Source organism: Heteronotia binoei, chromosome 2 (assembly GCF_032191835.1).
Source record: "Heteronotia binoei isolate CCM8104 ecotype False Entrance Well chromosome 2, APGP_CSIRO_Hbin_v1, whole genome shotgun sequence".
NCBI classification, from domain to species: Eukaryota; Metazoa; Chordata; class Lepidosauria; order Squamata; family Gekkonidae; genus Heteronotia; species Heteronotia binoei.
Genome location: NC_083224.1, coordinates 182,605,503 through 182,629,467, shown reverse-complemented (window position 1 = coordinate 182,629,467; position 23,965 = coordinate 182,605,503). Strand labels below are relative to the sequence as shown.

At 42.5% G+C, this 23,965-nt stretch overlaps 1 protein-coding gene across 2 annotated transcripts in view; it reads right to left on the bottom strand.

The window, feature by feature from the left end:
• The window catches only part of ACBD6 (acyl-CoA binding domain containing 6), a 170,439-nt gene extending 147,416 nt beyond the window's left edge, over positions 1-23,023 (bottom strand). Inside the window, exon 1 of one of the 2 annotated variants that reach the window (XM_060232606.1) lies at positions 22,593-23,023. In XM_060232606.1, coding sequence (XP_060088589.1) covers positions 22,593-22,853 — 261 coding nt within the window. In that variant the 5' untranslated portion in view covers positions 22,854-23,023. The remainder of the gene's footprint in view (positions 1-22,592) is intronic. The other variant, XM_060232608.1, reaches the window with a different exon arrangement.
• Between the last annotated feature and the right edge of the window lie 942 nt (positions 23,024-23,965).

Genomic DNA, 23,965 nt, shown 5'->3' with positions numbered 1-23,965 from the left:
TAGCTCAATTTGGTCTTTATTGTGATCATAACCTCTTAGAGATTAATTATCAGAAAGCAAAAGTAATGGCTTTTGGCCCAAAACCCAGGCTAAGGAGATGAACATAAGAACATAAGAGAAGCCATGTTGGATCAGGCCAACGGCCCATCAAGTCCAACACTCTGTGTCACACAGTGGCAAAAAATGTTATATACACACATACACTGTGGCTAATAGCCATATTTTTATCTAAACCCCTCTTGAAGGTGGCTATACTTGTGGCCGCCACCACCTCCTGTGGCAGTGAATTCCACATGTTAATCACCCTTTGGGTGAAGAAGTACTTCCTTTTATCAATTTTAACCTGTCTGCTCAGCAATTTCATCGAATGCCCACGAGTTCTTGTATTGTGAGAAAGGGAGAAAAGTACTTCTTTCTCTACTTTCTCCATTCCATGCATTATCTTGTAAACCTCTATCATGTCACCCCGCAGTCGACGTTTCTCCAAGCTTAAGAGTCCCAAGCGTTTCAACCTTTCTTCATAGGGAAAGTGCTCCAGCCCTTTAATCATTCTAGTTGCCCTTCTCTGCACCTTCTCTAAAGCTATAATATCCTTTTTGAGGTGCGGCGACCAGAACTGCACACAGTACTCCAAATGAGACCGCACCATCGATTTATACAGGGGCATTATGATACTGGCTGATTTGTTTTCAATTCCCTTCCTAATAATTCCCAGCATGGCATTGGCCTTTTTTATTGCAAACGCACACTGTCTTGACACTTTCAGTGAGTTATCTATCATGACCCCAAGATCTCTCTCTTGATCAGTCTCTGCCAGTTCACACCCCATCAACTTGTATTTGTAGCTGGGATTCTTAGCCCCAATGTGCATTACTTTGCACTTGGCCACATTGAACCGCATCTGCCACGTTGACGCCCACTCACCCAGCCTCAACAGATCCCTTTGGAGTTCCTCACAATCCTCTCTGGTTCTCACCACCCTGAACAATTTAGTGTCATCCGCAAACTTGGCCACTTCACTGCTCACTCCCAACTCTAAATCATTTATGAACAAGTTAAAGAGCATGGGACCCAGTACCGAGCCCTGTGGCACCCCACTGCTTACCGTCCTCCACTGCGAAGACTGCCCATTTATACTCACTCTCTGCTTCCTATTACTCAGCCAGCTTTTGATCCACAAGAGGACCTGTCCTTTTACTCCATGATTCTCAAGCTTTCTAAGGAGCCTTTGATGAGGAACTTTATCAAAAGCTTTCTGGAAGTCAAGGTAAACAACATCTATCGGGTCTCCTTTGTCCACATGTTTGTTCACCCCCTCAAAGAAATGCAACAGGTTAGTGAGGCAAGATCTTCCCTTGCAGAACCCATGCTGAGTCTTCCTCAATAACCCGTGTTCATCAATGTGCCTACTCATTCTGTCCTTGATAATGGTTTCTACCAACTTTCCCGGTATTGAAGTCAGACTGACTGGCCTGTAATTTCCCGGATCTCCTCTGGAACCTTTTTTAAAGATGGGGGTGACATTTGCTACCTTCCAGTCCTCAGGAATGGAGGCAGATTTCAATGAAAGATTACAGATTTTTGTTAGAAGATCCACAAGTTCAACTTTGAGTTCCTTCAGAACTCTCGGATGTATGCCATCCGGACCCGGTGACTTATTAGTTTTTAATTTGTCTATCAGTTGTAGGATCTCCTCATTTGTCACCTCAATCTGACTCAGGTCTTTCAACACCCCTTCCAAAATTAGTGGTTCTGGGGCGGGCAAAAAGTTCTTGTCTTCTACAGTGAAGACGGAGGCAAAAAATTCATTTAGCTTCTCAGCCATTTCCCTATCCTCCTTCAGTAATCCTTTTACGCCATGGTCATCCAAGGGCCCCACTGCCTCCCTGGCTGGTTTCCTACTTCTAATATATTTGAAGAAAGTTTTATTGTTGGTCTTTATGTTTTTTGCAATATGCTCCTCATAGTCCCTTTTTGCCTGCCTGATCACAGTCTTGCATTTGATTTGCCACAGCCTGTGTTCCCTTTTACTAATCTCACTTGGACTGGTTTTCCACCGCTTAAAGGAGTCCTTCTTACCTTTTACAGCTTCCATTACTTTGTTTGTTAACCACGCAGGCCTTTTCTTATGCCTGTTTGTGCCTTTCCTAACTTGTGGTATGTATTTTATCTGAGCTTCTAGGATTATAGTTTTAAATAGCGTCCAAGCTATAGCGTCCAAGATGGAATATAAATGGCCATAGTCTACAACAGGTAACAATATACAAATATTTGGGGCTCATGATTCAGTCCTCAGGGTCAAAGAAGGCTCACCACAAATATGCTGCCAATTCTGGTCACAAATCGACCCAGGCCACCATTAGGTTTTTTCTCACGAAAGGGGGGCATTTTATACCAGTTGCATTAAAACTCTACTTGGCCAAAACAATACCCCAACTCACTTATGGAACTATGTTGGGTCCATCCTTATCAAGTTTTGATCCCCTTGAGAAAATTCAGTCCAAATTCTTGAGAGCCATTTTCCACTTTCCAACCTGTGTTTCCAATGCAGTACTATGCTTGGAAACTGGCTTGCTAAGGATAGAGGCTAGGGTGAGCCTACTTTCAATCACCACTTGGCTTAATCTCAGCCATTGCCCCACGAATATCACATCATTGATTTTAAAGGATAGTTATTGTTCCTCTTGGGTTATAGCCATCCATCAGAAATTGTCTACGCTTGGCTTTTCACCTGAATCTCTCCAGATAATGGCCCTGGATCAAGCCAGGGCCATAGGCAAACAGAGACTACAAGACATTGAGAGACAGAATGATATTGCCAAGGTCCCGGATTATCTAGCTCCCCCTTTAAGGAGATATATGTTAGCTCCAGCCCCCTATCTCTCAACTCTAACAATACCATCCCACAGAAGGGCTTTTTCTGCTGATGGACGGCCGGCCTGACTGCGTCCCTGAGAATTTAGACCGGGCCTTGCAGGATATGGCAACGTGGTTGAGGGAGAGTGGGCTGAAACTGAATCCAGCGAAGACAGAAGTCCTTTGTCTGGGTCGGGGCGCCCGGGAAGGGGAAATACCTCTGCCAGTCTTCGACGGGGCGCCGCTGAAAGCGGCGCACCGGGTTAGGAGTCTGGGAGTTCTACTGGAGCCTTCATTATCAATGGAGGCCCAGATAGCAGCCACTGCCAAGTCAGCCTTTTTCCATTTGAGGCGGGCAAGGCAGTTGGCTCCCTTCCTAGAGCGCCAAGACCTGGCAACGGTACTTCATGCAACGGTCACCTCGAGACTGGATTACTGTAATGCCCTCTACATGGGGCTGCCTCTGTACCGAACCCGGAGGCTGCAGCTGGTGCAGAACGCAGTGGCCAGACTGTTGCTGGGGCTCCCTAAATGGGAGCACATACGGCCTGGGCTGCGCGAGCTGCACTGGCTGCCGGTTATATTCCGGGTTCGTTACAAAGTGCTGGTCATTACCTTTAAAGCCCTATATGGTCGAGGACCTGTCTACCTTAGGGACCGTCTTTCCCCATATGAACCCCAGAGAGCACTGAGGTCAGCTGGAAAAAACTTGTTGACCACCCCCGGACCAAGAGAGGTGAAGCTGCAATGCACCCGCAATCGGGCCTTCTCCTCTGTAGCCTCGAACCTATGGAACCAACTTCCAGAGGAAATGCGGGCCCTGCGGGACCTTGATCAATTCCACAGGGCCTGCAAAACTTTCCTCTTTCGACTGGCTTTCGCTGATGAAGAAAGTAGTTGCTAATGATTACCGCCATCATAAAAAAGAACAAGCAGCATTAGCACTTTTATTATTAATTAATTAATTAATTTTAAATTTATCAGAATTTTAATGTTAAATGTAACTTTGTTTTTTGTATAACTGAATGATGTTGTTAGCCGCCCTGAGCCTGCTACGGCGGGGAGGGCGGGATATAAATAAAATTACCTACCTACCTACCTTCTATGGCCCGTTGCAATATCTTTCCTTTAGCAGTCGTTGAGGGACGCTTTAGAAAGGTGCCTATGGCTGAGCGGGTTTGTCCTTGTGGTGCAGATAAAGTTCAAACGACTGACCATGTTTTGTTTGGATGTGGCCTATACCCTGGCATACGAGCCAGGTACATTTATTCTTTGTTGGAGGGATGTCTCGGGTTTTCTGATTTCAAAATCAGAAATATGCTGTTATCAGATTTTAACCCCCAATTCGTAATTAATTGTGCCAAATTTATGGTGGCAGCTAGGAGAATTTGTGAGGATTATGTAAAGAAGGGGTCTTGAACTGACTGTTTTTTGAATATTTCCAAGCTTGTATTTTATCTTTTCTTAAATGCCTGAGTACTCTGTATACCATCACAAAATGCTCTCACAGCAGCTGCCCTTTCAAGGACAACCTCTGCCAGAGCTATGGCTAGCCCAAGGTCATTCCAGCTGGTGCATGTGGAGGAGTGGGGAATCAAACCCGGTTCTCTCAGATAAGAATCTGCACACTTAACCACTACACCAAACTGGCTCTCTAGAATGCTGCAATTCTACTAGCATGCTGCAGTTGCTTACAAATGCTAGGAAAAAATAACACAAAGAACATACTTTTGAAAACATGTGAGAACATTCCCAGTGGCTGCTCTCCCCAGGATAATTATGTCTGCTGACTCATCCTTATACAAAAGAACCAGGCAGGCTGGAAGCTCAGATTTGGTTCCAAGTTGCAGTTCTCCCAGCTTCGAAAGCTAAGAGAGAGAATCAAGTTCTGATTCTTGAATGGCTCCTCAGCATGACTGCAAGGATAATGAAGAGCAATTAGTCTTTAATAAAGAGCAACTATTCTTTAATCTTGGCATTGCTTGAAGTTTCACTGGGCAGCAGTCAAATAGCAGAAGGTTATCTATCCTAAAGGAATCAATTAGGAGTGCCATGGGCTCTTCCAGACTTACTGACACATTCCTAGGTTCCACCTGTGATCATCAGGCTGCCACCTAACTTACGGTGGCCCACCTGGCATTGCTCAGAACCCAGGCCTTTTCTGTTGTGGCTCCCACTCTGTGGAATGGGCTCTCTGAAGAGGTAAGAGGAGCCCCCCTCAAAGGAGAGCCTCGGGAGGCACTGCAAGGTTCACCTGTTTACTACGGCTTTTGATGAGATATGATAAACAGCAAGCACCTTTTAGCAGAGGGAGGCGCTGGGTTTTTTAAAACAATTATGCAGTTATAATCCATAATATTTTCCCTGTAAGTCGCCTTGATTCAAAGGGAAAGGTGAGGTATAAACAGGGTTGCCAGCTCCAGGCTGGGAAATACCTGGAGTTTTTAGGGATGGCATGAAGAGAGGGACTTCAATGGCTCATGATGCTATAAAGTCCACCTTCCAAAGCAGCCATTTTCTCCAGGTGAACTAGTCTGTCACCAAAAGCTCAGTTGTAATTCCAGGAGATCTCCAGCTACCACCTAGAGGCTGGCAACCCTAGAAATTTTAAATGTTTTAATAAAAAAAAATCTCAACCTAAGTCCCCAATTTTCCACCTAGTGGCAACTGCAGACTGTGGAGTGACCTTACGTCAAGGACAATTACCATTTGGCTTGAGATTCCCCTTTTCCTTGATGACTGCTACAAGTTTACGTGCATCAATTACCAACAGACGTACCTTCACAGCTCATTAAATAAGCTCTGGGTAGCAAAATATTAAAGTTGCACTACTATAACTTGATACATATGCCTTGTTCTTTTGACATGGGCCCTTTCAGAAATGATTTAGCCATGCTATGTGATGTAATCTTGGTTTCTGTAATGGCCACTGTTGCTGTGCCATCTTCCAAAGGGGGAGGAGGAAGGAATGAAGGAGGAATAAACCTTTTGTTGTTCAGTTGCACAGTCGAGTCCGACTCTTTGCGACCCCATGGACAAAGTCACGCCAGGCCCTCCTGTCTTCCATCATCCAAATCTGCTCAAATTCATGTTTGTTACATCAGTAACGCTGTCCAGCCATCTCGTCTTTTGCTATCACCTTCTTCTTTTGCCTTCTGTCTTTCCCAGCATCAGCATCTTCTCCAGTGAATGCTCCCTTCTCATATGGTGGCCAAAGGATTTGAGCTTCAGCATCTGACCTTCCAGGGAACAGTCTGGGTTGATTTCCCTTAGGATGATTTGATCTTCTTGCAGTCCAAAGGACTATCAAGATTCTTCTCCAGCACCACAGCTCAAAAGCATCTATTCTTCTGCACTCGGCCTTCCTTACGGTCCAACTCTCACGGCCATACATTACTACTGGGAATACCATCGCTTTGACTATATGGACTTTTGTTGACAGGGTGATGTCTCTACTTTTTATTATACTGCCTACATTCACCATAGCTATCCTCCCAAGGAGGAAACGTCTTTAATTTCATGGCTACAGTCACCATCTGCAGTGATCTTGGATCCCAGGAATGTGAAGTCTGTTACTACTTCCATGTCTTCCCCTTCTATTTGCCAAGGAGTGATGGGGCCGGATGCCATGATCTCAGTTTTTTTGATGCTGAGTTTCAAACCTACTTTTGCGCTCTCCTCTTTCACCCTCAACAAGAGGTTCTTTAGGTCCTCTTCACTTTCTGCCATTAGAGTGGTATCATCTGCATATCTGAGGTTGTTGATGTTTTTCCCTATGAGATGGGTGGGGCTGAGAGCTCTGACAGAAACTGCTCGAGAGGAACAGCCTCCGACACAGAATTATGACTGACCCAAGGTCAATCCAGCAGTTCCATGTGGAGGAGTGGAGAATCAAACCCAGTTCTCCAAGATAAGAGTCCCTGAATTACTTCAGATAAGGGGTATATACAAATCTGAAATACCACATTATTTGATAGGGATTTTTTTAAAGCACTCTCTCAGTTTTTAATGTGTACTTGTTGAAATGCTTCTAAGATATATAAAATAATGTAACCTTCAAAGATAGTGTTCTTAAAATGGAAAGCACGGTCCATATTCTGTACTGCCCCATTTAAAGTGGGAGTATACAAAAAAATAACAGAGTAGCCAGCTTTGTTCTTATTGCAGGTCAAGTCTTAATTATCTGTTTCAGCAAAAGATTTTTTCAGATTCAGATGCCTGTCTCAGCTGCAAGATGTTCATCTAATAAAACATGCTAGAGAAACAAAGAAGAGTAGTTATCTTTGACCAAGCATTGTTTTTAAAAAATCACTTTGGCATAAAAATTATCAAGAAGGGGGGGGGGGGGGGAGTACTAGCTGAAGTTGTTAAACTTCTAGCTGGTACAAGAACAGTAAACATTTTTCCAGAAAATAAAATCAGTGGAAAAAATAGCAATATTGCTTTCCTTGGGGAATATATTCAGTAGGTCTTCTAACAAAGAAAAAAAGTGACCCTTTATGCCAAGGAAAGCTTAATTCTGTGACCTTATAGACATTTAGTACATTCACACAATTTCATTTATTTCTAAATTCCTTTTAAAAAAAAAATCCATTTTGAAACATATTAAAAAGTCATTCTGGAATCCAAGGCAGCAGAAACATATTTTCCTGCCATCTGGAGATTCACAGCATTTATTAAATTCCTGAAAAGTATATAACAATACATTATCCGAAGTAATTCATATTCATACAGTTCAGCCATGGTACACTATTGCAAAACACATTCCATGGCCAAGTCTGTAACTCCTTGGAGGCCTTCGTGTACATATGGTGTACTTAAGCATGATTGGTTGAGGAATCTGTTCTTAAAAAGCTCTCATCTGGCCTTGTCCCATTATTCTACATTTCCACACAAAGAGAGATTTTAATGTGAGAAACATTTTAGCCATGCAATTCTTCACTTGTACTCTAAAGTCTTGGTCCCAGGAGAACCCCATATGCCTTTTCTGAACATATGAATCTGTTCTTAACCCTTCAAAGCATACAATAACCCACAGCTAATCAAGCAAATTTAAGCTGCATGCATCAGATTATTGTGAAAACACTCTAGGCCATTTAGCCAATTAGATTTCTTCATCAGCTAATGCTCTCTCACCTTTAAAAGGCTACTTAAAAGGACTGGAATCTATCTCTACTTGAAGAAATGGAGAGCTTGCATTATTTTTAGTTTAAAAGTACAAAGCATCAAAATGAAAGAGGTTATTGATAGAGGAGAACACTTGCTAAATCAAATACTGTAATTTAAAGCAACTGACAAAATTTGCAAGATATGTGCTTTGTCATAATGTGCTGTTAAAGAGACCTTTGACTGATGGCATGTTAGCAAAAAAAAAAGCTATTCTATAATTTAGGGTCCACATCTTTGTGCAGCCCAGTTTTTAAAAAAATCTCAATTCCAGAGTTAGAAAGTGGGGGGGGGGGGTGGAATACAAGCACTACTAAGGAAGAACTGTTTTTACACATCACTGTCAGATTGTACAGCCCCCTCCCCACGTATCTCAAAACTATCAGACCCAGGTTTCTAAGCCGTGACATTAATGGGACACTGGTGAGGCAACAGCAATTGCCTGCAACTTCGCACTCACTCAGCATCTTGTTTAAAATGTGTTACAACCCATGCAAAGCAGCTATCCAGCGGTGTCAAACTCATTTGTTATGAGGGCCAGTTGGTGATCATATCAAGTCTCAGTCATCTTCTCTCCAGGCTAAACGTTCTGAGCTTCTTCATAGGACTTGGTTTCCAGACCCCCCTCACCATTTTTGTTGCCCTCCTCTGGACACGTTCCAGTTTGTCCTTAAACTGTGGAGCCCAAAACTGAATACAGTCCTAGGTGAGGTCTAACCAGAGCAACGGAAAGTGATACCATCACTTCACATGATCTGGACACTATACTTCTGTTGATACAACCCAAAATTGCATTTGCCTTTTTAGCCACCACACCACACTGCTGACTTATGTTCAGTGTATGGTCCAATAAGACCCCCAGATCCTTTTCACACATACTACTGCCAAGACAAGTCTCCCCATCCTATAAGTATGCATTTGATTTTTCCTACATAAATGCAGGACTTTACATTTATCCCCATTAAAATTCATTTTATTTGTTTTGGCCCAGTTTTCCAGTCTGTCAAGATCATTCTGGATCCTGTCTCTGTCTTCTACTATATTTGCGACCCCTCCCAATTTAGTATCATCAGCAAATTTAATCAGCATTCCCTCTATTCCGTCATCCAAATCATTTATAAAGATGTTGAACAAAACAGGTCCCAGGACAGATCCTTGAAGTACGCTACTTGTCACTCCTCTCCAAAAGGATGAGGAACCATCCACAAGCGCTCTTTGGGTGTGATCTGTCAACCAGTTACAGATCCACCGAACAGTAACAGGATCCAAAGCACATTTTGCCAACTTGTCAACAAGAATAGTATGTAGAACTTTATCAGAAGCATTACTGAAATCAAGATAAACTATGTCTACAGCATTCCCCCTGATCTAGCAAGGTATTAACTTTAAAAAGGAATAAGGTTAGTCTGACATGACTTGTTCTTGAGAAACCCATGTTGGCTCTTAGTAATCACAGCCATCCTTTCTAAATATTCCAGGACTGACTGATGATTTGTTCTAAAACTTTTCCAGGTATAGATGTCAAGCGGACAGATCAATAGTAACCCGGATCCTCCTTTTTCCCCTTCTTGGAGATGGGGGACAACTCCTCCAATCTTCCGGCACCTCACATGTTCTCTAAGAATTCTCAAAAATAATGGACAGAGGCTCAGAAATTACATCTACAGGTTCTTTTAGTATGTTTGGACACAGTTCATCTGGCCCCAAGGACTTAGTTTCATTTAAAGAAATTAGGTGTTGATATACTATCTCTCTGCTGATCCTAGGCTAATAATTAAAATGGAACTTCCTAGCAAGCAATTACTATTATTTTAATCCTGGAAAATTAGGAGTTCATTTTACTAGCTTTCCCCCCTACTAGTGTTTCTCATGCAGAAATATGGATGATGAAAGTGTAATGCCATTAATCATAGTTCTGTATCTTTAGAATCTGTGTTAGGCATGCATGAAGTTTTGAGTAGACAGCAGCAGAAATGAGGTGGCTGAGTAATTGATCTGCTCACCCAGGCTTAGTCTTTCTACATAATGCCTACTTTTCCATAGTATTTCCAGGTCATTAAAAGAACATGAACTTTACTCCTTGCAAGATAAAATGCAGACAAAGTGGAAAATAGAGCTTGGTTTTTCCCATTTTTTTGATGGGTAGAAGAAGGAAAGCTGTGTATGTTCATAATGTGCTATGAAGATCCATTTCATATTTTCCTCTGGGTCTTAGACTCAAAGCATTGACCGTAAGATTTTTGTAATCAATATCACTAAATCAAAAGTAGGTTTGCAACTTACAGATACACACATGAACAACACCTGTGCAGCGTACTCAAGATTGCAGCAGCACAGACACTGTCTCCAGATTTTGATGCAATAATTCAGAGCAAAGTTATCAGAGACTGTTAAATAAACAAAATATTGCAAGAGTGCACTAATCTTTTAATGTTTTACTTTCAGTTTTTAAAAAATCTTTAATTGCATTTGTCTGTGTACTTTATAAATTTTGTATCTCCACTACCTGGCATTACATTTTATGGCACACATGGCCGAGCCCGACAAGGTCTCATTTATGTCAGATCCAGCCCCTCATAACAAACAAGTTTGACAACCCTGGTTTAAATATTTATAGAAACATTCAAAAACTCAGTTCCTCCAAGCCTTTTAATTCAAAGTGAAGGTGTTAAAAAAAAAACTTGAAAAGACTTCCAACAAACAGCAATGAAAACTCAACAAAGAGTGTTTATTTAAGTAGTTCAAGATAAATAGCATAGTGTCTTAACAGACTGCTCAGCTCTTATGTCAACTTTAAAAAAAAAAACAGGGATTGTTCCCTTTTAAATCACAGCTTTTAGTGACAAGAAATACTGAAGTGAGGAAAAATAGGAATGCTGAGTTAAGAACAGCGAATGGATCTGAGTCAGCACCTTTTGTTCAATGGAGATACTACTGGCCCTGAAGTAATATTTCATTAGCCTTTTATGCAGATTGTATGACTTACATGATTAAATTAAGGAAAAAGTTGTGTTAGGTAGTAAGGCCTTGCTTTAAATCAGCAGGACTATCAATTCAAGATATTAGGGCCCCTTTCATACTAGACAAGCACGCACTAAGCTTCATTAAATGGGATTGATGTGCGGAAAGGGACTGCATTATTTCAGCTGTTCTAGACCACAATATTTGAGTCGTGGTATACTTGACAGCAAATCTTCAGAACATTTTTAAAAATTATGAGAGAGAATACTCAAAGCTACAAAATAAAAGGGCAAATTCATATTATCACTTCAAGTGACACAGCAGGTGGGCAAATGGACAAAAATAGTGAAATAAAACAGAGTTGCATTTAGCTATAACTGTTATTCACCAACGTCTTCTGTGCAGATATACACTGGGAGGACTGTACCTGCACAGGCTAGCCACAGACATTTTCTTTTTAACTTAAAACTCAAAAAAGGGGCACACCACCCCATTTGGAGTTGGCACCTGTGCAGCATTCGCCACCCAACGCATCAAGAGCTCTAATGGTAGGTACATGTAAATTCTAACACACACTCTTCCTTCAGACTCCTTCCCCTCCCCACAACAGATACCTTGTGAGGTAGGTGAAGCTGAGAGAGCTCTTGAGAAGAACAGCTCTGCGAGAACTGGTGACTGACTCAAGGTCACATCAGCAGGTGTATCTGGATGAGTGGAGAATCAAACCTAGTTCTCCCAGAGTCCACACACTACATCAAACTGGCTGCAAGGAAGCTTTCTAGTGCACTTCATTGATGTTCACCATCATTGTAAAAAAATATACATCTCTCTCTTTTGAAGATCTGTCCTCAGCCAGCCTGTGCAGGCACAGTCCCAATGTGGGGCTTCACAAGAAGATGGATGATGAACATTGCAATCTGAAGAGTAGTAGTTGTGCCTCACTCCCCAGCCAAAAATTATGGAGTTACCATAAGCTGAACATGGCTGTAAGAACAGAGTCAAGTCAAATTAGAATGAATAGGGAGAGAATACAATCTCTAGGCATCAGCTTTCTATGTTAACGGCAACTCTTTCAGTAAGCAGACTAGCAGCGAGCAAAATGGCAAGCCTTTGACATCTAACCAAAAGGTATTCTGTTTTCAGTCCTCAGAAACAAAGAAAATAAATTTGCGTGCAATGATGGGCAGCTTCGGACTGGTTTGCATCCAGGTTTCCGCACCGTCTAGAAGCTGATGTACTTGATGTTTTGATGGGAGAAATTACAATTTTGCTCCGCAGAAGCAATGACCCACACTTATTTATTCTTAATATAAGCTGTTGTGGTTTTTACCCTCCTCCTTTTCTCTGCTGTAATAAATAAATAATAAATAATTATTGCTTCAAATGAATCACAAGCTTTTTGACTTTTCTCCCTTGTTTTGAGACCTTCACTTTGGTTATATCCAGGGCTCTTTTTTTTGTAGAAAAAGCCCAGCAGAAACTCGTTTTCGTATTATTTCATATTATGTCACACCCCACTGATGCCAAGTCACCCAGAACTGCGTTCTTGTGCTTTCTTGCTCAAAAAAGCCCTTGTTATGTCAATGAACTAGTGGTCAACTTTCCATATCATATCAATATACCTATTCTATCAGAAGGTACCAACAAGTCCTTATGCCCAGCTGTTATAGAAAAGTCCCTATGGAACAAGTATTCCTAGGAACGAAGACACTGAAAAATAATGAACAATGGAGTCAGGAATCCAGATGTTAATGAAAACATGCCAACAAGATTCCTACCTCTCACTTTATTTATTGAACTGTCTACAAAGACTGAGTCCAGTGGCACCCCCAAGACCAACAAAATTCAATTCTGGGAATAAGCAAGAACTGTGAAGACAAAGCACAATTCATCTCTGTAGATACACACTTCTTTAAATACACTGAATCACATCTTTGCAAACGTTACATTTGGGGGGAAAGGGAGGTTAGTTGCCAGGAAGGCTAATTAGAGGCAAGATGTATAAGTACAGCAAAGATTGGAATAATGCAGTGATTAGCAGCAAATCAGCATAGAAATAATAAATGAGTTAACAATAGATTGTGGTTATGAGTGAGAACTGAGTGACTTAGCATGAAAACATCTGAAGAAGGGTGCATGCACACAGAAAGTTTATACCCAGAATTAAACTTTGCAGGTCTTAAAGGTGCCACTGGACTCAAACTTTGTTCTATTTCTTCAGATCAACCCAGCTACCCACCTGAGTCTGCCTACAAAGATGATTATGGATCACCTCATTTACAATTGTACATAATCTCTTTAGTTACTGCACCAATGTCGGGATGGTTGCAGCAGAGCCGACTGAAGTTAAATCCAACTAAGATGGAGGTCCTGTGCCTGAATTGAGGGGGGGGCGGGGTTGTGCACCCAGCTCCCAACCTTGGACGGCGCTGTGTTAGTGCCGACCCAACAGGTGAAGAGTCTGGGAGTGATCCTGGATGCCTCACTTTCTATGGAGGTCCAGGTCACGGCAGCTGCTGGGTCTGCCTTTTTCCATCTACGGCAGATCAGGCAGCTAGCACCATATCTTTCCCCTCAAGACCTGGCTACAGTGACCCATGCAATGGTCACTTCCAGACTAGACTACTGTAACTCACTCTATGCTGGCTTGCTCTTGAAGCTGATCCGGAAACTACAGCAAGTGCAGAATGTGGCTGCTCACCTGCTGACTACATCACCTGTACAGGTGAGCACGCGGCCGGTGCTGCTCCACGGTCTGCACTGGCTGCCTATAGAGTACCAGATTAGCTTCAAGGTATTAGCCCTGACTTTTAAAGCCTTACGCGGCCTGGGACCAACATACCTGCGGGGCTGTCTCCCCGTATATGCCTCGGAGGTTGCTTTGTTCGGCCTCCCAAGATCTTCTGACTGTCCCCGGCCCAAGAGATGCCCGTCTTGCCTCTAAGAGGGCCAGGTCTTTCTCAGACCTGGCTCCAACCTGGTGGAATCAGCTCCCTATTGAGATCCGGGCCCTACCTGGCTTGCTAGCTTTTCGTAGGGCCTGTAAAATGGAGCTGTTCCGTAAGGTTTTTGGGTGTGGTGGTGGGCGTCTATTCATTAGATCGGTTGGACTATCCTACTGCGCTGTTTTGCTGCATCGTATTGTTATGCCATCTGGTCCTGCTGAACTATTCTGTTGGACTGTATATTGAAACTGGTTTTACTGTTATGCTGTTTTATTGTTATGTTGATTTTATTGTGATTTTATTATTCATGTTGTGCTCCGCTCTGAGCCCCTATGGAAAACGGATGGAATATAAATAAACAGATAATAATAATAATAATTCCCTGAAAACATTTTCTGCTGTTCTGCCAAGAGGCATCCATAAAGGCCAATTATCTTAAAACATATAATAACATATTAAAGTTACAAATCCAGTTAATTAACCAAAAGAGCTCCAGGTACAGTAGTTACACACATCACTCAGCAGTCTCAGCCACTGGACAGAACTAGAATTATCTTTACCTGACACCTAAAAAGCCATCAAGTCAGCATCACACAAGCTACCTTCAGGTTTATTCCACAAATAAGATGATGTCAACCTGGAGACATACTCCAGGCATCACCTGTCTAAAACTCTGAATGCAGTGGTACCCAGAGCAGTGTCCCTACAGCTGATCTTTAAACAAAAACTGGCAGGTTCATATAAGGTAAAGCAGTCCTGCCATTAGCCATTTATTAGAATCTATAAATCAAAACCAGCACTTTGCACTGCACCTGGCAAAAAACCTATGAACCAATGAAAATCTTCCCACATCAGTTACCAGTCTGGTGGCCATGTTCTGAATCACATGGGGTTTCTAGCCAGACTTCAGTAATTAATTTAGTGTGTATGTTATCAAATAATGAAGGCTCAAAATTAGTGGGGACCCCTGATCCAAAGCACTCGCAAGCCAAAAATCTAATTCTTGAGCAGAAATGCAGCCCCAATCAAAATAGGCTGAGTAGCACCTCTTGGGCCATTGAACCAAAAGCTACAGCACTGCCATCTTTTCTAGCTTCAGCTCTATGGGGCGGCTTTAGTTTCTGCATAAAACTTTCCATGCCTAAAGATTCACAGTTTCATAGCACAAAAAAAGAGTGATTGGATGCCTTTGTCAACATAAAATTAGTCAAACCTTGCATTTTCAAAGCAGCAATCAATGTTCAATTCCTGATTATTTCCCGGAACTGTGTGAGAGAGTATGTCCATGTGCTAATGGTTTTTAAACCAGAGGTGAAAAGACAAAAAACATAAAGTACATATAATAATCCAAATTTTAAAAATCAGTTTATAAATCCACCTGCTTATGCAGCTCAAATAAAAATCCAAAGCTAAAAATCTTATTTATAAGTCTCCGCTCACATACCGGAAAGACTTTGTATCCAGAGATGTAAAACTTCTGGAAATTCTGATGCTGTGGGAGAAATACTTTTTATCCTGGAACACTGACATTTTTAAAGGAAATTGAAATATATATAATATTTACTTTCCTATCAAACTGAAATGTCTTTTTTTTGTATTTTGTATGTGTGTGTGTGCATATAAGTGTGTATGTGCGCCTGGAAGTCATGGTGACTTCTGGTGACTGACCCCTACTGGGGATATGGAGGGTATTTAGAGAGATGGCTGAATAAAGCCTGCCACGTGCCAGTAATTAACGTAATATTGTCTTTTAGTTCATTTGTTCCAAACAGAAAAAAACATAATTTCTCCCCCCCACACACACAATGTTCCCCAAAATTTCCCAATTCTTCCCTTGGAAAAATAAGCCAGGAGTTCTTTCCCCCCTCCCAGAACTTTTTTTTGAGGAGGGTGGCTTTCCCCTCTATATCTGAAACAGAACTAACAAGCCACAGAAAGAAGAGGTACCCCAGTGACCTCCATGGAACAGTTACATTTTGCTGAAATAGGTACACAGACAGCAATATCCATAGCATCTCACACACAGTTCTTTAGATGTACTAAAATTAGTGTGTGAACTGTAGTCAGTGTCTTTGTTTCCCCACTTTAGATCTAAACAATATAAGGAAGGGACATACTTTATTGTCTTTAGAAATATTGTTCCAACAAAAATAATTCCCATATAAATGGTTTAACTTGGGCATTAAAAAAAATTGTTAATTAATTTACCAGAATGAAAATAATGATACGGAAACAGTACAAATGTAATATAAGTTTACACTTAAATGTAATAAGCTTGAAGACTAGTAAACAGGGTTGTAAGAAAGAAGAAACAACTTAATAAATAGCTATAAAGAACATTATTTGTGTCTCCACCCCAATTAGGATTTTAAATCAACATTTGGGAAATAAAATCAGCATGAACTATTTTCAAAATTTATTTAACTAAACGCAGTACATGTCAAAATAAACCAAAACAGATCATGCCCTATTTTGGGCACCAGAAAACTCCTATCACCGCCCTCGTTTAGCTCCATTACTACTTGCGTGCGCCTGTTAAATACGGCTACTTCTGATGCAAGTGATAAAGAGAAGCAGTGCTAGGCATTGTCAGCAGATTATGAACATATGAAGCTGCTGTACCCAGAGCCAAACCACTGGTCCATCTAGTTCAGAGTTGCTTGCTCCAACTGGCATTCCAATCTCAGAGAGAAAGAAATCTTTCCCAATATCCACTACCTAAGTGGCTTTGTAACAGATGCCAAAAATCCAGCCTGTGATCTTCTGCATACAAGCAGTGTGCTCTGCCACTAAACTCCACGTTTTCTGAACACTTGCAGCCAATACTCCCTCTAAACTGTGGAGTCTTCCGAGCAAATATTCTAGTTGTGAGCTACCGCATAAATTAGGTTGTTCTAGGGCCATTTTTCCTGAGCTAAGACAAAAATGTGTGAGCTAGAGGCTAAAAAATTGTGAGCTAGCTCACACTAACTCAGCTTAGAGGGAACACTGCTTACGGTAGTTTCTCATTGACAGTAAACACCATGAAAAAGAGAACACAGCCTTGTAGAGATCTTATAGTACAGATGCCACATCTCCAAATAGCACCTTCTCGAATCTTCTTGCTAGGAAGGTGCAGAAGGCCCAGAGCATGATGCCCCAAGTTCAACCACAGACCAAGAGTCTAGAAGAGCACTACAGTATCCAAAGCCATTACAAGGTCCCAGAGGACCAAGAGGATCACGCTGCTGCCTCGCTTATGACACAAATCATCATCAGGGCGACACAATTATTTCTGCCCCGCACCAAAATCCAGACAATCCATGCAACCCAGTAATATGTAGAGTTAAGCATTGATGCCTACTTCAGGCACCTGGCCCTCAACACCTGATGAAAGTTTGTTTAGGACTAAATCTAACAACTGCCTTCAGAGTAGTGATCAAATATGCTCATAAAGCCAGATGGTCAATCAGTCACTTAATTGAGACCCTGCCTTTCACCAGGTTAGGCTGAGAGTGTGTAACTGGCCCCAAGGTCACCCAGCAAAATTCCATGGCATGGTTACCTGGTGAACAAGTTACTCCTGCCATTACAGCAGGAAGAACCCCTGCCCTTAAAGCACAGATGCTAGCTAACCTACAATAAAACAATTAAAAGATAGATGTGTAAAATACAAAGTGTTTACACTGGGGTTGTACCATACTAGGATTATGCATGTGGTTTACCAGATTCATACATAAAGTCTCTGTATCAGCACCATCCAAACCGGCAATGTGCAGGACTCAGTAGCAGTAATTAACTCATTCCTATGTTCCATACCTACCATCAGTATAACTGGCTTCCTACATTTGAGTATTCTCCTTCTTGTTGCAGAAAGAAGAACATGTGAAGCAGGATATATTACTTTTTACCACTGGGTTTTATTTATTTATTTCTGTGGATTTATATTCCGCTCTTTCCCAAATTGGGCTCAGGACAAATTCCAACATATCAAACAGTAAAACCAATAATTACAATAAAACAGTTAAACGAGTAAAAACATTAAAAATTAAAACAGTTAAACCAGTAACAGTGTGGATGGTGTGGACACTTAAATACCCAGCCTGGTGTCCAAAGATGCCAACTATATTGGCCCGATATAGAGTTATTGTGCTAACAAAGCACAATCCACTTTCTAACTGAGTCCACATTTTTATTCTATTGTTGCTGTGGAAACTTGTGCCTTCCTAGAACTCAAACCACAAACTTTTGTATCTTATAAAATGTATACTTCCCCCAAATACTCTCTGCTACAACAGATGCATGGGTTACAGTTGTATAAATGGCATGGATGCCTACTATGTTTTTTGTTTCATGGTTAGTTATCCAACACAACCCTGCTTTTCTGAACTTTTAAAGATTTTTTTAAAATACTTCGTAAAGACTGTCCATTGGATTTATAAAGAGAAAGTGAAGGGAGCATTCTGCATTTATTGTGAAAATGGCATCAAAACATCTTCCCTCACTCCCCCTCAAGCAGTACCTTTCAATTCTGTCAACCTTTTAGAAAAAAAATCTTAGGCAGTTGTGCATTTTCCCATATCAGCAACAAACTGTGCATCTATCTAAAACTGGGAGACAAGCAGTACAGTTATTTCATCTTCTTCTTCACCTCCTTTGTTATGTATTGATGAGATACCACCCTATTGTCTCTGATTAAAAGAATTATACAAGAGCTACAGTGTGTTTTGGAACTGACCAACTATGCAGAAAAAGCCAGAAGCACCAGTTAAAAGTTTTCAAGCATACACAGGACCTTCCTTTCACCAGCTAACTCTCAAATTGTGGCCTGCTTATGAAACAGATGAGATAGTATCTGTGTAATGGAGCCTATATATTTGGGCTATCATGTGGAAATATCAGACACCACATGGTTTACCTTTTTTATACATTAAACCTCTATATCAGCACCATCCAAAGCTTAGCAGTATGGAAATGAAAACTTCTGATGCTACAGGGACTGTCCGTATGCTTTTATAAGTTTCTTGCTGTCATATGAAACCACAAAAACTCACATGAGAGTGAATATGTGAGGCTCAATCCATTTTCTCTCTGTGTATTCTAAGCCAACTAGAGAAAAGGATATCTGGGAAACTGTGTAGGCTGCTCCAAGCACCCACATACATGTTCATCGCCTGATGATGACAACACCCACTGATAGCTTATGCATGTGAATCAGCCGCCCCAGATTTAACATCCCAGTCAGAACACATGCCGTGGTTTCTAATGAAGTTCATTTACATTTACCTTCGAATCAAATGATGTGTTTGAATGGAATGAACTGGTTCTTTCTTCAACTGAGACATCTCCAATTTCCTTTCTCCCATGTGTATATACTTGTTAGCAACCAGAACTTACAATCCATTTCTATCTTAAAGTTACTCCACTTTTAAGCATCCTCAGATATATGACGGTAAAGCAGACAGATTACATCCTGTTGTCAAAAGCAGGGAGAGAGGCTACTGCCAGTCTGGTCTTACAGGGTCTAAGACCGTCTCTTACCCCCTTCCTGCAACCCCAAGTCTTTTCTGCTCTGGTCTCAAGAGGAAAGGAATGTGCAACTGATTAGCAATACTCGGTTGCTTTGACATGCCACCTGTGACTTTTCTGATCGTTGTTCCTCAATATGCCCCACCTTCATTAAAGAGGGCAAGACCATAACCTTGTGGGACTTGTGGTTGGTAGGTGGTCCCCACCTTGAAACAGCTACTGCCACAGGAACAAGGAAGCTGTAAGCCACAAGGCAGAAATGCTCCTTTGGTTGATAATGGTATATCTCTATCTACGAGCCACAGAGTGAGCACCACTGAATATACTGTGTTCCTTCTAAGATGCTGCTTCATGAAGTGGACATATCTAGCAACAACTGTTTATTTGCACAGAGATGACTCCACATTGGAGCAGATTTATTCACAACTTTCAAAGTTTTTCTTTCCTACTGAAATCACACTTTCTAAAATACAAGTGTCCTCTCCTATCCACTAGATAAGGAATTTTTGTCTTCTATACAACACTGAGGCTACAGTATTTAATCTAACTGCAGCTCTTTCTATTATTTCCAATTAAAGATTATTTATTTACTTTACAGTCGCCTCACCCAGACTCAGAATACAAACCTTAAAAACAGTGCAATAAAAATACAAAACAATGCAATAATAATGGAATACAAAACTAGAAAACACTAACACTTAAAATTAAACTGAAATTCTAAACAAAATGCTCAATGCAGAAGTTTCAGTCTCATATTTAAACTTTTTTACCTTCAAATCAAGGAAGGAAGGAAGGAAGGAAGGAAGGAAGGAAGGAAGGAAGGAAGGAAATGGGGGAAGGAGGGAGAGGCGGAAATTGAAAAAGCAAGTTTAAATGCATTCTCCAAGCTGCCAGCCAACAGGACAGTGGGGGCTTCAGCGAAAGAGTCACATGTGGCTCCTGAGCCACAGTTTGACCACCCCTGCCCCAGGCTAACCTGATCTCATCATATCTTAGAAGCTAAGCAAGGTTGGCCCTGGTTAGTACTTGGATGAGACACACCCCCCCCAGCAGGAAGTCATGGATTGCTACACAGAGGCAGGCAATGATAAACCTCCTCTGTTAATCTCCTTTTTTAGTCTTTGCTGTTAGTCTATACAGTTTGACTTGATGGCACTTTCCACCAAACATAGTAAATTAACTAGATGTGATAACATGGACAGCAGATATGCTAGGGAGGGCATAACTGCTGCTTCAGATGAGATGAACATCACTAAAGAAGTTGGCAGCTGTGTTCTTCCAAGCCCACATTCCCGATCCCCTACTGATACAAAGCCTTCTTCCTGTTTTACTCTCCTGTCTAGTCTCTCCAGTGTCAAACTTTAGATTTCAGAGGATTACCCTTCTTAGTGCATAGCACCAAAACCAACAGTACAGCAGCATCCTAAAGACTCACACAATTTTATTCCAGCGGCAAGCACAACTTTTTTTGTGGATTAGAGCCTGATTCATCAGATGCACGAAGCGGCACTTCACTCTGCAAATGAGGCCTCACCACATGCGGTGGTGGGTTCCAGTTCACGGAACCCTGCGACAAAATAAAAACTTTCAGGCGCACACCCTCCATGTGTGCCTCTGACAAGCTGGCTCTGTCTCAGGAATAAAGGAAGATTATAAAGCAATGAATAATGCTGATAATGATTTCCTCTATGCTGTTGATTTTATCTCTTGCCAGCTCCTCAAGGCAGACACCTGCTTTGTTGTTAGCAACTCCAAAAAAACAGCACCCCCTGCACATCAACCGGAATCAGCAGCATAGGTGACGTGGTTTATGGCACTGATGAAAGATAAAAAGAGGGGGAGGACTGAGAAGAAGAAGGTGCGGTGAGATTGTTGCAAGAGCCAACTGATGTTAGGACTTTGTATCCGGAAAAGGGGATTGGGGGAGTGCAAATCTCTTGGATAGCAGAACTAAACCTATTACGTATTAACTTATATATTGAAATATTCATTAGATTAAGCGATTGATATTTGTTACGAGCAGTGTTCCCTCTAAGCTGAATCAGTGTGAGCTAGCTCACAGGTTTTTTAGCCTCTGGCTCACATATTTTTTGCCTTCGCTCCGGAAAAATGGCCCCAGAGCAAACTAATTTATGCAGCCGCTCACAACTTTAACAGCAGTAGCTCACAAAGCGGGGTTTTTGCTCACAAGGCCCCACAGCTTAGAGGGTGCGTTGGTTACAAGTTTTGTTTTATTATGTGTTCTGAGCTGCCCTGAGCCCAAGATACAAATAAAATGAATAAATAAACCATTCGGCAGGTACTCCCCATGCCAGGCTATTTCTGAGGGGAAACCCCAACTCATAGAGCAGGGGTGTCAAACATGCAGCCCGGGGGCCAAATCAGGCCCCCAGACTGCTCCTACAGGTTCCCAAGCAATTGGCTGTCATCAGTTTCCTTCTCCCTATATCTTGCTTCCTTCTGCATCACAGCTTGCTTTGCAAGATTTGCTCAATTACACAGGCGCTTCAGAGCAAAGCCTCTATTTTCCCCATTGGCTGAGGCTCCTCTCTTGGGGAGGAAGAGGGGGAGGCAGAGCTTGTTTTTCCACCCTCATAATCCCACAGGAGAGCTACTGAGCCAAGCCTCTCTTCCCTCTATTGGCTGAGGCTCCTCCCCTTCCCGGCCTCTTGGGGAAGGAAGGAAAGAGCCACAGCTTCCTTTGCCCACTTCCCTTGGTCCCATGGGAGAAATACAAAGAAAGCACCTTTAAGACCAACGAGTACTAACGTTTTAAGCATGTTTTAATTTTTAAAGCAAATATATTTAATTGTGTTTGCGTCCTTTGTAAAGTTTATATCTCTGCTACCTAATCTTAAATAGGTACACACATGGCCCAGTCAGGTCTCAATTATGTCAGATCCAGCCCCCATAACAAATGAGTCCGACACCCCAGTTTGAAATTATGATTGCGGATGTCTGAACTAATTGTTAGCCGCCCTGAGTTCGCTTGCGGAAAGGGCGGGATAAAAATCTAAGGTAATAAAAAAAATAGATAGATGAGATAGAGGATGGATAGGGAGATGAGATAGATGGACAGGAGAGAGATGAGAGAGCGCAGTGGAGCCTCCAGCTCCGGAGGCAGCCTGGCAGCGCCGCAGTCCTTGGGCTCCTCACCTGCTTGTACCTGGCGTACAGGTAAAGAAGCTGTTCCTTGGGGGCCACCGCGGCCAAGGCCGGCACCCGCTGCGCCGCCCTCTCGAACTGCTCGGCCAGGCTCAGCAGGAGCTGCGGCGACGAGCGGCTCCCCGAATCGGAACCGGGGCCCGGAGACTCTCCCAGCGCGGCCGCCGCGGCTCCGTTCTCCTCGCCGGAACTGGGCTCGCCGACTCCGCCGTCCCCCGCGGCTGCCCCTTGCGGGGGGAGCGAGGAAGCCATGGCCGAGCCCCCCTCCCTCCGTCCTTCCCTCAAAAGCCGCCGCCCGCCCGCCTGCCTCCCTTCCCTCACGGCCTCATCGCCGCCTCAGCTGCAGACGGTTCAGCCGGAGGCGCGCCGCTCCCGCCCAACGCCGAAGCCACGCCCCCAGCCCCACGCGGACACCCACAACACCCGCGAGCAAAGAGGGCGGGAAGGAGAACGAGCACAGGGAACCATGGAGACAGACAGGAACAACTCTCGGCAACTTCCTCTGTTCAGTTCCACCCCCCCGCCACCATGGAGCCGCTCTACCCCGTGCAGTCTCTATGGTAAAAGAAGGTTCTACATATTGGCGCGGGAAAGCGATTACGCCGGAAGTTCCGTAAGGGGGAGAGGAAGGGGTGGACCCTTTTTCCTCTCGCCGGCTCGTTATTGGTGGAGCTTTAAGGTTTAAAGAGCGGCGCCATAGAGAGAGCCACAGAGCTTCCGGGATTGACCCGCCGATGGTCTAAGGATTCAGAGGGGCTGTCGCTTTATCTTTCCGTATCTCTGTCTCTGTGTTTAAAGTCCTGGTTCAGAGAACAAAGCGGAGTCCACTAGCACCTTTGAGACCAGCAAAGTTTTATTCAGAATGTAAGCTTTCGTATGCAGGCATACTTCTTCAGACGAGGGGATAGGGTACAGTGGGCTGAAGTACATGCAGTTGGTGGGTTAAACTGATACAAAGGATCAAATGGCAAAATATAGTGAAATAAATTGGAAGACCATTTGGTCTGGATGGAAATAAATGGTAATAAAAGTTGCCTGTTAATTGCTGTTGCTGAATGTCTAGGTAAAACAAAAGGACATGTGTTTCCTAGTTCTTGTCCACCTAATTTACTTTTTAACGTCATTCTATCCATTATAAACATCATTCTAGTTTGCTATTAGAAAAAAAGAATACATAAAATGAAAATGGTCCGCTTGAAAACTGCCATTGAGGGGGAGATTGTCACCTCCCTAGGCAGCCGATTCTGCTGCTGAACTACTCTTACTGTTTAAAAAAGTGTATTCCATGTAGATAGATCCGTGTTGGTCTGAAGCAGTAGAACAAAGTCTAGTAGCACTTTTAAGACCAACAAAGTTTTATTCAG